Source organism: Lagopus muta, chromosome 1 (genome assembly GCF_023343835.1).
Source record: "Lagopus muta isolate bLagMut1 chromosome 1, bLagMut1 primary, whole genome shotgun sequence".
NCBI lineage: Eukaryota > Metazoa > Chordata > Aves > Galliformes > Phasianidae > Lagopus > Lagopus muta.
In genome coordinates, this window is record NC_064433.1 from 15444673 (window position 1) to 15457618 (window position 12946).

The following is a 12946-nucleotide window of genomic DNA, read 5'->3' on the forward strand; positions in this document are numbered from 1 at the left end:
GCAAAGGAAGGTTAGCAAGCAGACCCTTGGCTTGGCACATTACTCTGTGATCCCCCTGAGCAGTGACATCAGTTGCTGTCCTCTCTCCAGATGCTGCTGTTCTGGTGGTCCCCTAAAAGCCTGTGAGGGCTGGGATGAGTCCTCTCAGCTGTGTGAAGCACTTCACCAAGAAAAAACTATATATCCAAATACTAATCTCCAAAGCAGAGGAGGTAAATAAACTGCTTGTCAAAAACACAAAGTTCCTAGCAAAGAAATTTTTAGTAAAAGTCTGTATGTAGTAAAAGAGAAATGGTTAGAACCTCAACAGCACAGGACAGAAATTAAATGCTTTCAAACAATGTGATTTTGTCCCACTTGAAAGAGTCAGAGCCAGAAATCCCCCACAGAGACCTCTACACATAGATAATTCAGCTGGTTACAATATTTAATAAATGCACCCCAACCTTGAGGGGAGAAGCCAGACCCTGTGCTAGGAGCCATTGGGATGGGGACAGAACATGGACTTACATGAGGGAGACGGTGAAGTGGAAGCGCTGCCGCAGCCCCTTGAAGGTGATGAAGGACTGTGGGGGGAAGCTCCTGGTGGTCATCTCACAGTAGGGCCGCTCATATTCTCCTGGTGGGCACTCGCACTTGAATCCCCCAATCAGCAGATTGACGCAGGTCCCTCCATTCTTACACACGCCTGGGGCACAGCGGCCGGAGCGGGCGTTCACCTCGCAGTACTCTCCTGGAAAGGCAGAAGGAGACATCAGGGAAGGCAACATGCCACCCAAACTGCAGAAGGCACCAGGAAAACCTGGGCTTCTGCGAGGGCTTCAGTACTTTTCAATCTCTGCACCCGATTCCATCAGCAAACAATGTACAAATCTGCAACTGCATGGGAGTAAGGATGCTGCATTGTCTTTCGGTCTCTTAGGGTGGTTCAGAGTCTAATCCTACTTCAAATATTTGGCAATACTGGCCCCAGTTTTCAGATTCCTTAGTAGCTTTCACAACTGGTGATAAATATAAGGGTGACAGATAGATCTGTAAGGGGGGAGGTAGCATCACCATTTAAAATCTTGCATGCTCCCTGTCAACCAGAATATGTGTAATTTGCTCCAGCATTTCACTGTGGGTTGAAAATTGTGTCAACAGATAAGTGTTTGCACTTCAGCTCAAATGGAATTCGGCTTTGCAGCCCGTGTCAGCAGCAGGGCACAGCAGAGGCTGTGACAACACTTGCGAAGTATTTACAGAAAGAATGAGCAGGATGCTGGTGACATATGGATTGCTTCCATATTTCCAGTGCATCCTGCCTGTGACAATCATTTTCTGGACCTGTCAGAAATGAGTACAGTAACTCTACGTAAAAGTTAAGGATTGCACGTGCTTGCTCAAGCTTTTTTCCAACCAAATGCTTCATCTGTAATCTATTCCAAAGTCTATATGAAGATCTATTGAATGCAGGTACTGAAGAATCAGGTGTCTTGCTGATTCGACACCATAATCTTTCCTACATTTGCTGAAAATCTGAAAGGCGACCATAGTTTAAAAAAACAAGTTACAATTTGTGGTTCAAAACTCGCAGAGGGCACCTGCTTTAAGAAGCCTGCTGTGGCTGGGCAGTTGCTCAATTACTCATTGCACACAAAGCTGGCCCTCTATCTGAGTTAATTGGTTGACATTTATGTTTTGGCATGTGTTTTCCTAGAGTAACCCTGTGATGTTTTAATGTGTGTTCAGATCCTGCCCATAAAGCTATCTGCAGAAATTGGAGATGGAGTACATGCTTGAATGGAGTACATGCTCAGTAAAACTGTCCGATAACAAAACACAGAGCAAAAAGACACAACAGCCAGCTGAAGGAACACGTTTCCATCAGTTCAATATTTGCATGATGACTTGCTACAAGATTACACAATTACAGTAATTCAGTCACAGCTAAAATCATGCAAACGCATTCCTGGAGGAAAGTAAAAGCAGCAGGAACTGCGAGCAGTGACTCACAAAACAAAGGCAAATTCAAATGGAAAGCCGTGCCGCAGCAGCTGCTCCTCAGGCTCCCACACCAGCGCCAGCACGGAGCTGGGCAGGAGCTGCTCTGAGGGCACTGCCCCAAGCCAGCCCCACAGCTGCACCTCTGCTCTGTGCCACGCTGCGAGCTGCAGCACTCTGCACCTGGTTTGTATGTGAGATGCCCACCATTGCCGCGTTCTTCCTCACACTGCATCACCACGTGCTGTGATCACTCAGCAGAGGTAAATGTGTGCTGTCCAGGCGAGTTCAGCTCAGCACTGACCTCTCCTCCCCAGCACTGCTCCCGTAACAGCCACCAGACAGCTGCCTCCTCACAAGTGCACTGCTGGGCATCTCCTTGCAAACAGCATATGGGACTTCCCAGAGCGTGCACAAAGGGCACAACACAAGGCACAGGGGACCTGGACAAATATCGCCAGAACTGTAATGCTCACCACTAAATTAAAAAATACATCTTTCCCATCATCCCAGAGGGAGTGCAAGCCCAAACTTCTGAAGTAATAAACTTTATAGCCAAGGGTTCAACTTTAAGCTTGTGCTTAGAACTTTTCAGAATCATGACTGATGTTCTTGTACTCCCATTTTAACACTAAGATGAAAAGCTGTGAAAACCACTCGATAAATATCTCTGTTTCCATTTATTAACTGTGAGTATCAGGTTAGGCAAGATTATAAGACACCTTCCTTAAAGCTTTAATGAGGAATTCAGGTAGATTTAAATGCTCTGTAATGTGCTTCTTCTGCAAGAAACTGTATATAACACCCAAGACAGAAACATCCCTCACTGCAACGAATATGCCAAAAAAAACACACACACATCACATGCGCTTTGCAGATGCTACAGAAACCACTTCTTGACAATCCAAGGCATAAACAGAACCCAACTCCCCTTGATCCAAGAATTGCAAAATATCTTGCATAACAAAATCCTCCAAAAACTGAAAAAACACGATCCCTATATAACAATCAAGCACAGATCTGTCCCTTTAAAAAAGGTAGTAGGATATTTTGTGAATTAAGTCTCCAACTCAGGGAGGAATCTAATCTTCAAGGCTTTCTGAAAACAGAATGATATATTTGGCAAAAGCAAATAATGTGCAGACTTGAACACACAAGGAGGAAAAGACAAGACACAAGCAAAAACGAGATATTCATCTCATTGTGGTGTGCTCTGGAAATGCCATGGCAATACAGAGCCATAAGATAACGGTCTAAGCTGGAAGTTGCTGACGGCTCTGTATTAACTCTATGATGTAAGAAGAACTGATAGGCCACTTGTCTAGATACCTACTCCAGTAGGAAAACTGTTTAAGAGAAAAGAAAGCTTACACTACCGTTCTATTGAATCATGTTTACTATTACTTTTCATTATGATGCTTAAAGAAGCAGTTAAAAAAAAAAGAGCAGTTCAACTTTAAACATAATCCTTTGTCCTACATTCAGTCAACTTACTATCATTGATGACCCAGTTACCCAATTCCAAATTATTCAGAATTCTCATTACTCTCTAATGTGAATGAGAACTGAATTTGAAGGATATTCTTTGATGGTGAATTTCCATTTTTTTTCTTCATATTTACTGAAATATACTAAAACAGCATTCCTGAAATCTCTACGATAACTCCAGGACATACATCACTACACTTCAGGCACAAGGGTCTACCAAGAAACTTGATCAATCCTTATTTACCAGTTTTACAAAAACAAAACCAGTGCTCGCATTTATTCAGAAACACAACGTTTATGGCATCACTAAGCAGTCATCTGTGCAAGCTTTCGAAGTACTATGCTCAGGAGCACCCAATCTACCTGGAACCCAACGCCGTGCTGTGCAGCCCTTCAGCTTGTCCCTGCCTGGGGTGGCCACAGCTCCATCCTACAGAGCTGTGCTGTGAGAAGCTGAGGCCTAAAAAGCACTCAAAATCTGAAGTGAATGCTGTGTGAACTGACGAGCAGTGCAGTGGGAAAACACAGCATGGAAAGGATGGTGAGTGGTTGCCAGCAAGGGGATTTTGGGGTGTGGGTGCCAAGGCCCAGCCCAGATGGCCACCAAACACAGCCTGGGGATGGGCTGTAATGCTGGAGGTGGCTCACGCTGCCACTCAGATGCTTTTTCTTCACATTATTTCTTCTGCTAACATAATTTCTCTTTTTTTTATGTTGCTGAACTTTAAAAACTACTTATACATCACAACTCAGTGAAACCCAAGTAGGAAATGTCAAGCTTAGCCCCCACAGCTGCTAAACCCCAAGCATGTGCTGTCAGATAACACGGGCTGTGTGTGCCTGTTATCTGCTGGGCAGCTTCTCGGGCTTTGAAAAACTGCTGGACCAAGCCAGAAAGAGGTTTACTGTTACAGGATAGCAGCTGATCTTATATTCTCCCCATTAATATTGATGACTATTAAAGCTACACATCCTGAGGCTTTTACACGGCCCTTTATGTAGTGTTTCCCAGCTATAAAGCCCTTGAGATCACAACGTGATAGCCGTGCTTTTGACACAGCTTCCTGTTCTAAGCCATACTGTCTTTCATATACTCCTTCACTTTCAGGATTCACTTTACAGAGATGTTAATCGTAACATTTCCCATATGAATGTTACGTGAGGACAGCACACTATTAGTCATAATGTAACAAGAATATGCAAGGAAAAGATTAGCTAGAAAATGGTTTCATTTGGTCTTCCTTTGATGCGTTCCAAATCAAGTAAGAGAAGGCCTTAATGATTGAGTGAATGAATAAATGGTGATAGAAAGTCAAAAGAAATAAAAGCTACTTTAACAACAAAAAAGTAATCTCATGAATGAAAATATGCTGTGAGCTGAACATTATGTACCCAAAAGCACACTGGCAGGCATCAATGAGTCTGCCTTCACAGAAATTCGCCTGTGGTTTTGTTGGCGACTTGCTTGACTTTACAGTGGCAGACAATGTATAATATTGGAAACTCGCTGGAAACAACACCATGGCACTGGAACAAATACAGACTTATTCTACAGCTTAAGTTTACTGCAATGTGTTGCTGCAATATTCCTGTTTAAGGACTAGTACTCAAAACTTGGTACAATTCCCTGATTGTCTGAACAGAAATAAATTGTATCTATAGCAGACCTGCACTATTGCTCTTGGTTTTTTTTCCTCCAGTTTCCCTAGACACATTAATTTTTCACTCACTGTCCGCAATTGTTTGACTTGAATTGATTCTTCTCTCCTTTCCTCCCTTCTGCCATTTGCTCCAGATACATATTAATCTTCTTCTCTCCATGCTTCTACTTTCTTCACCAGAATGGAAAGCTGACTTAAGCAGCCAGTCTAAAATGACACACTTTAAAGTGGAAAGGAGAAACAAGAAACAGAGTAACTGAATATTTCAAGGAATCCCTGTTGACCCACTGCCCTAATAAAGAGCAAGCTACCATTAAAAAATTCTTGGTATTTTGCACATTATAGGAAAACCAATCCTCTTCTTAGTAAATAAAATGTTACTATCCCTAAACTACAATTAGCACTACAACAATCAATGCAATAAGTAATAAAAAGATTGAATTTTTTTTTTTTTTTTTTAAAAAGGAAAAACAGTCCTCACAAATATCTGTTTGAAATCTGGCTCTAAAATCTCCTTTGCAGTGGATGCACTGGGTGGTGGAGATGCAAGAGGATGGGAACTCCTGGAGGAGTGGCAGTGGAGTGGCAGAAGCCAGGTCCTTGGCTTCCCCTATCACCTGCAGAAAACATATGCAGCTTCCACCCCACAGTTCTTTTTTTGTCCTATTCCAATTTAACGTCATGTTGCCCACACGTGTAAGTAGTAGAACCTGCCTGGAAATCTTTACTAGGATGAGATAAATGGAGTGGGATTCAATGTCCCGCTCCCTCCTCCCCTCTACTTTGAGGACAGTTTCACCATTTTTTAGACTGAGTTTGAGTCACCATCATCCTCTTTTCCCAAACTCATAGTATGTTCCTCCTCCTTCCATGCACTGGTATTCATATAATCCTGCAGTACTGCAGTAGGCTGATCTGCAGGGCTAACATGGCAAAACCTCACTCACTTCTCTATTGTAGGGTTAGTGATCTTCTGATTAGGTCTCTCCTAATGGGGCTGACTGTAGGATGAATAGCACAGCAGGCACAAGGGAAGGGAAGGAGGCAGGAATATGCACCCAGGAATAACAATGAAGGAATGGTCTTATAAAAGGTTTAACTGTTATGGAAATACTGCTGAAAGTAAATTTATACAGCTCATGGATGGGTGCAGTGGCTTATGCTTGACTTAGGTGAACTGGATCAACACCTGCTGCAGATACCCACCTCCCTCCACCAACTGTGCAGGCACATACTACAGGAAAATCGATTCCTGGCATGCCTGGAATGTAGGCACAAGTCAGGTAATAAAAATAAATATGGGACCTTGTCCATGAAGGGCAATTAATGACTACAGTGACTCTCTGGTGATGAGTCAATTCCCAGAATGAAATGGGAGAAATCAGCCTTAACTGCCAATACAGCCCATTTACAAATGAAACCTTACACAAACAAATAAACCTAGGAAAACACTCTGCTAGTTTGATGGCAGAAGTTAGAGAACAGTCACCCAAAGCAACCAAGCCATTCTGAATGAAGAAGGTGGATCAAACAGAAGTTAGAAGCCACCTGTGTACTGGTGACCACAATTCACAAGGGATGACTACATTCATGCACCATTTTACATAAAAAGACATAGAAGTGCTATTTCAAGAGCAGGGGTAAATTTGGGTTCCCTTATAGATCAATTGCCAAAGTCCTGCTGCCACTTCAATGGCAGAAGCACTCATTAGATTTAATAATGACATTGACGTTCCTTGCTTCGGGAGATTCCTCCATGATAAAGCTACTAATGTTCAAATTAGGAAACACACTTTGGTATTTTCTTTTCTGTATTAAATTGGCTTACAGTGTTGGGACTGACCCAGGAAAACTAAAATCAGCCCCAACCTTCTTACAGGGAGAAACAAGAGGTTAATGTCCAAGTTGGAGTCTCCCTCCTTGCTTTCTGCCCCCTGGGCTGTTTCTGCACTATAAAGGCAGATGCTGAGAAACAGGGCAAAGCAAATAAAATATGCATAAACCCACACAACCACACACGAAATATACACGTGTGTGCACCTATACATGCTGTTGAGGACCAAATCCCAGTAACAGCAATGGCATCTGTACTTAATTTACATAGGAAGCTGCTAACTGTTCCAGATATAACAAGATGAATTTGCAAGCAAGTAAGCTGAATTTAAAGCACTGAACAAAATAACAACAGTAATCTCACAAACTGTGTACGTATGTATGTATATATATATAGAGAGAGAGAGAGAGCTTGCCAGTAGCTCTCCAAGGTGACAGATAGAAAACAATCCTATAAAAATATACCCAAAATCACTGCCTTGGTTTAATTTCTCTTGTGGACATAAGCTCTAAAGCTCTGAGCGGGTGGGAAGGGACAGTGCAGGCCATCAGCACTCTCCCAGCTGCACATAAATGTTCTCCTTCACCATCACTCTGTTCCCCACAAGAACTCCCTATATATCAGATTTCCAAATATCATGGGACTGGGTTAAAGGTCATGAGATCTTTAATCATGAGATGTTCAAACCTACTGAACATAGGAGGCTTTCTGTTTTCTTTTATTTATCTCTGGAGCTATGGGAGGCATCTGCTGGCTCCATGGCATGTGAGAGCTCTTGGTGGTCAAATTCCAACTTGAAACACACAAGTGAAAGTAGCTGCTCCAAGGCTTCTCCCAGTTCTCACTCTCTTCCCAATGACTACTCATTCCATTCTTTCCTCTGGGGACCTCGAGGGCGGCATCTGTACCCCAGCTGTCTCATGGCCCCAAGAGCTCATAGGAGGAGGACCATGACGGAAAACTCCCCTTGCCAAATGGGTAAGAGGAAGGCCAGGACCCCATTCCACGTGCCAGTCATTCACTAAGTGGCACCAGGGCTAAACAAGCACTGTTGTTTAACAAAAGCAAAAGCAGGAGAAGCTCAGGACCCTGTATCTCTTGCTTTTTCAGGCCACGTGCTGCTGACATAGTGCCCACCCCCTCTCAAATCCAAAACCAGGCACACTCTCCTATGCAAAGCACCAGCCTAAGCAAAGATGTGCCTCTTTTCATCCCCTGGTCACAAAACAATGCAAAACTGAAGCACCCTGCAGGGATGGATGCATGGATGGATGATTTGGGATTTGGTGTTTTTGTGGTTTTGCATTTAAATGAGAAGGAATAATTGGGGAAAAAAAAGAAACAATGATAAGGAGGATTAGTGATATTTGGGGCACATCTGTTGGAGAAATGAATTAGTCTGTATTTCAGAAATGATGAGCATGTTCTCAAGATGCTATGTGCTCAATCTGAATAGTCACTGGACCTTGCCCCCATCCATGCAACTTCCATCAGTGTTGACAGAAACAAAGTACAAGTCACAAATGAATCTTGGGATTTCACAGCTTATGGTTTAGTGTAAAAATTAAAAAAGAGCCAAAAAAGTCCCTCTGGGTTGTTGTGCAGAGCCAGGGTGCTAATAGCAAACTAACGTTGACCCATCTTCAAATGAGGTCCCAGCAAGACTCACCTGGCTTGAACATGGGCCAGCTGGGTCCATGGTGTTCCACTTCTCCCTGCCACGTGCTCCAGCAGCACCCTGACTTAATCCCACCCCAGGCTTCTGAGGAAAATCACTTTCCTGGATTGTTTTAGATGTGGTGGAAGAGAATGAGAAAAAAAAAACAAAACAAAAACCACAAGTTCCTTCAGCCTGACACAGCTACCTAAAATTTTTGCTTTGTGGGATTCTCATGGGTAATTTCTTCCTGGTTTACTCTCTGTGATTTCACAACTATCTCTAAGCTCTGTAGATAAACTGAACCATTTGTTTGAATGTACAGGACCCTCACGAGGTGTCACCTCCCCCTTCATTTGACCTGGAAGTTACAGATTTAGAAACTTCTTTAGTTTACATTTCTCACCTAGGACTGTAACTGTACACAACACAAAATAATGCAAGAGAAAAAGGAAACAGAAATTCTCATTTATTGTTGAGTTCTGCAGCAGGAACATATGTTATACAGTGCACCATAATGCAAATTGCACTGATCTGGGGTAAGATACAGCGATGAAGCACTGCCTTCCAAAGGCTTTATCTCTGGATATATTTAGTAGGGGAAAAATATTACTATAGATGTTAAAGATAAAACACAAATTAGATAACATCACTGTGTCTGCAATTTGCATCATGTCTCACCTGGGATAGATCTCTTGGAACAGACTTTCCTAAAAATCTCCCCTTCCTGCTGCTCTCTTTTAAAACCAATGAGAAACCTGGAGGTGTAAGAACACGACACACCTCTGCATCCTATAGGTAATTCATTTACAGAGCAATATTTCCTACTCCACGTATTTTTTCAGAGAAATCATCTTCCTCTGCCTTTACCATAAAACACACCTGATGTCACCTTTCCCACTCCCTGTGCCATGCAGTTTGTCTCCAGCTGAGGAAAGGCATGTGAAGAGCACTGAAGGCTGGAAGCAGCAGCTGTGGCCCGCAGGACACGCTCCCTTGGGGACAGGTTTTGCAGCCTGGTCCTTATTTGCATCCCTGTGCACCTGCAGGCACTTCAGCATGGGAACCAACTGCCATGGCTGGTTCTCACATCCTTCCATGGGCAGTCATCATAAGAAAGAAAAAGATCACTTGTGACATCATCACGTCCCTGTTCGTATGATAAAATAGACTGCTTCTGAAAAGCTGCCACTTTCACTGGGCACTGAATGCCACCATCAGCACCACAAATCCTCCCAGATACCATTTCACAGGCCACCAGACTCCCATAGCGCTTAACAAAATACATTAAGCTGTTTACCTGACTGAGGAAAGAGAGCAAAGCCTGGTGGCTGTGCTGGGGTTGTCTGCAATAATGACTTTTATCAGAAGGAACTCAGAGTCAGAAAACCAGACGTGCTTTCAGGCCCAGCCCAACTTCCTGTACACTTCCAGCTTGTTTTCCTGAAACTGCTTTCCATAAAGGAGGACACCAAAGGGTTGCAATTCCCAATGCCCAAACTGTAAGAAAGCAGCTCCACATACCTCCATTACATGATGACTGGTGCAAGCTTGTTTTCAACTCAGATTTTCACAGGAAAACATCACCTCAGTAATCTAATACTATGGTAAAAATGATAGCATTGGGGAAACAGGCATGTCTCAAACAAACTCATGGTCCTTAACATCCTAGGTGGTCACAGACACTTCGATGGAAAGAACTATAATGGCCAATTAGTGAGAATACTTGAGGAGGAACCATAAAATATTAATAAAGCAGCTGAAAAACATGCTTAAAGTAAATCTATTATTGTAATTACATCTCAAGAGGGTAGCATTGCAGAGCTCTGTACTTTCAGTTTATATAAGAAATATTAGCTTAAAAGAAAGTTATACTAAGAAGCACAATACAACTGTCATTGCACTGCAGATCAGAGGTTTTCCTTCACAGAGCATATAAAATCAGCAAATGCAATCTAAAGCTCAACAAATTTCTCCTGCTATACATTGAAGGGAAATTTATGAGGAAAAAAAAAGAAGCTCCTTTATTGTCAAATTAAAAGGATCAGGGTTAGAAAGATACCCTCAAAAATATTTTCCGCATTGATCAGTAAAACTGAAATGAAAGCAAAAAGTGACTTGACCAGGGAAGTCAACTTATTCTTAATGAAAAGGACACCGCAGTGTCACATCTTGCATCAAAAATCTTGAAATCAGTTTAGTTTTAAATGTATGGACCAGAAACTTAAAATACTTTAGACAAGCTGATACTGCAGGCAGCCTGCTTCCACAGCTCATCATTAACTTCTCCTAAAGCAGCTAATTGGTTACCATTCAGCCTTTGTATAGAATAGTTTCATTCTGAAGTCACTTCCAATGATTACTGAGTCCTGTTAGTTAATATGCTTTACCGGGTCATTTAGATTGTGTTTAACTGTTAATAAATGACACTCATCTTCATAATAAAGATTTTTACAATAAGCACATCAGTGTGCTGACCTTTGAAGGCTAGCTGCCCTATCTACTAAAAATACATTTTAAAATATTATACTGCAAGTGCAGTACAGTGCTTCTTGCATGTTCTAGATAAACAGAATTTAGGAGACTGCCCAAAGGAAAGTTTCTTCATCTTGGTTTTCAGAAGCAAACAGAAAATTGAGGCTAACGACTGCGGTGCGGCGGTGCGGGCAGGGCGCAGTGCGGGTGCCCCAGGAGCAGCGCTGCCATGTGGGCAGTGAACCGTGATGCTCCAAACAAAAGAGCTTTTGCACCGACAATGAAGTTGCGGTTCCCACAACGCCCCGCACAACTGCATGGCAGGGCTGTAATTATCTTGATGTTCAAGGCCAAGTGCCTTCAGTCTTTCAGTCTGGTGCTCAACTGTCGAAACCTTGGGTCATCATCGTAACACAAAGAACTGGCACACGAGAAGCTTCACTTCTTTCCTCCCTAGCAGGACATCACCGCGATGCGCCGGTCTCTGTGCCCAACAATCCTTCCTGCCGGCTCCGCACTCACCTTCCTGTTGTTTAGTGACTGATGAAAAGTGAAATGGCTAACTCTGCAACTACAAATGGTTTTCCCAATTCAATCTTGCTCTCTGTTGGCTTTCATTTCCCAGTTTTGTATTCCTAACCAGGAGAAAAGGAGGCTCATTACATCTTCCTTCGAAGTTAATTTTCTTTCATTTTGTTCTCTGTTTTGGAAGATCTAAAATATTTAATTCCCACCTTCCTGGAGTTTTGTTTTCAGCCTTCATCTCAGCTAGGAGAATGATGAGGGGGTTTCCAGGGCCACAAGGCATGCTGGAAAAAATGTTACCTTGTGATGAGTCTATCTTCCCCACGGATAACTCAAAAGTTTTTAGTTGCTGCTATTTGCTTCTTTTCCTCACTTCCCTACTCCTTTTTCCTTATCTGATTTGTTTTCAGTGGGAATGAACCCATAAGGAAACTTATGGAAGGAACCATAAGGAAACTTATGTTGGTAATAAAACACTGGAAGGGCAGTCTATTTTGACATTCGGCAACTGTACATTCTGCTATACCAGGATGCATTTCTATGGTTTACACCCATTTTAAAACTTCATCCTAAAAATTATCACTAAAAGACTATGAGAAGAAATATATGTTAGACACAGTTCAACTATGATAGATTTTACACAGCACAACTTTAAACTGCGTTCATGGAGAAGTTTGCAACAGTTTAATTCACTGCTATCTAAAGTAAGTTAATTAAACCTCACGAAATGTGCAAAATTTCTCTCAGATCCATGTTCTTCAGCACAACTGTTCACAATTATGGTGGTGTGTGGGAATTTAGCTTCGTCAGTAAGCAGAGGTTTTACAAATGCCTGTAAAATTACAATATTAAATAGCTCCACTTTGTGTAATTGCTTTCTACCTTCCACTTTTTTTAGTTATACCTATGAAGATAAGCAAACGCATTATAAAGGTTTTCAAAAAGTCTGGGAGAATTACAACGCCCATTTAGGTGTGGTAACAGAAATTCCATCAGTACAAAATCAGGAGTGCAAGTCAAATGCAAGTAAGAGCCTAAAAAGTGCTGAAAAATGATGGAGCAAGATCATTCAGAAAGAAATTTATTTAACCTAACTGTGCGTTAGGTTAAATAAAAGAGAGTTTTCATGTATGCTCGAAGAAAAAAATCCAAATTTATTCTGGTCCATTATTAACTGGAAGGGCTACAAGTAACAGAAGTGTTGATTCCACATCTCCCTTATATTAAGAAAATGAACTTGATAAAGTCATATTCATGTGACATGTTCTTGCCAAGAGCAGGGAAAGAGGCTGGATGCCAGGGCCAAGTAGGCACCAATGCCAG

The 12946-nt window shown here is 42.2% G+C and overlaps 1 protein-coding gene across 1 annotated transcript in view; it reads right to left on the reverse strand.

Annotated features, from left to right (window-relative positions):
• Positions 1 to 12946, reverse strand: part of CELSR1 (cadherin EGF LAG seven-pass G-type receptor 1) — a 158742-nt gene that overhangs the window by 72600 nt on the left and 73196 nt on the right. The window contains exon 3 of the mRNA XM_048933385.1: positions 511 to 733. Within this exon, the coding sequence (XP_048789342.1) occupies positions 511 to 733 (223 nt within the window). The remainder of the gene's footprint in view (positions 1 to 510; positions 734 to 12946) is intronic.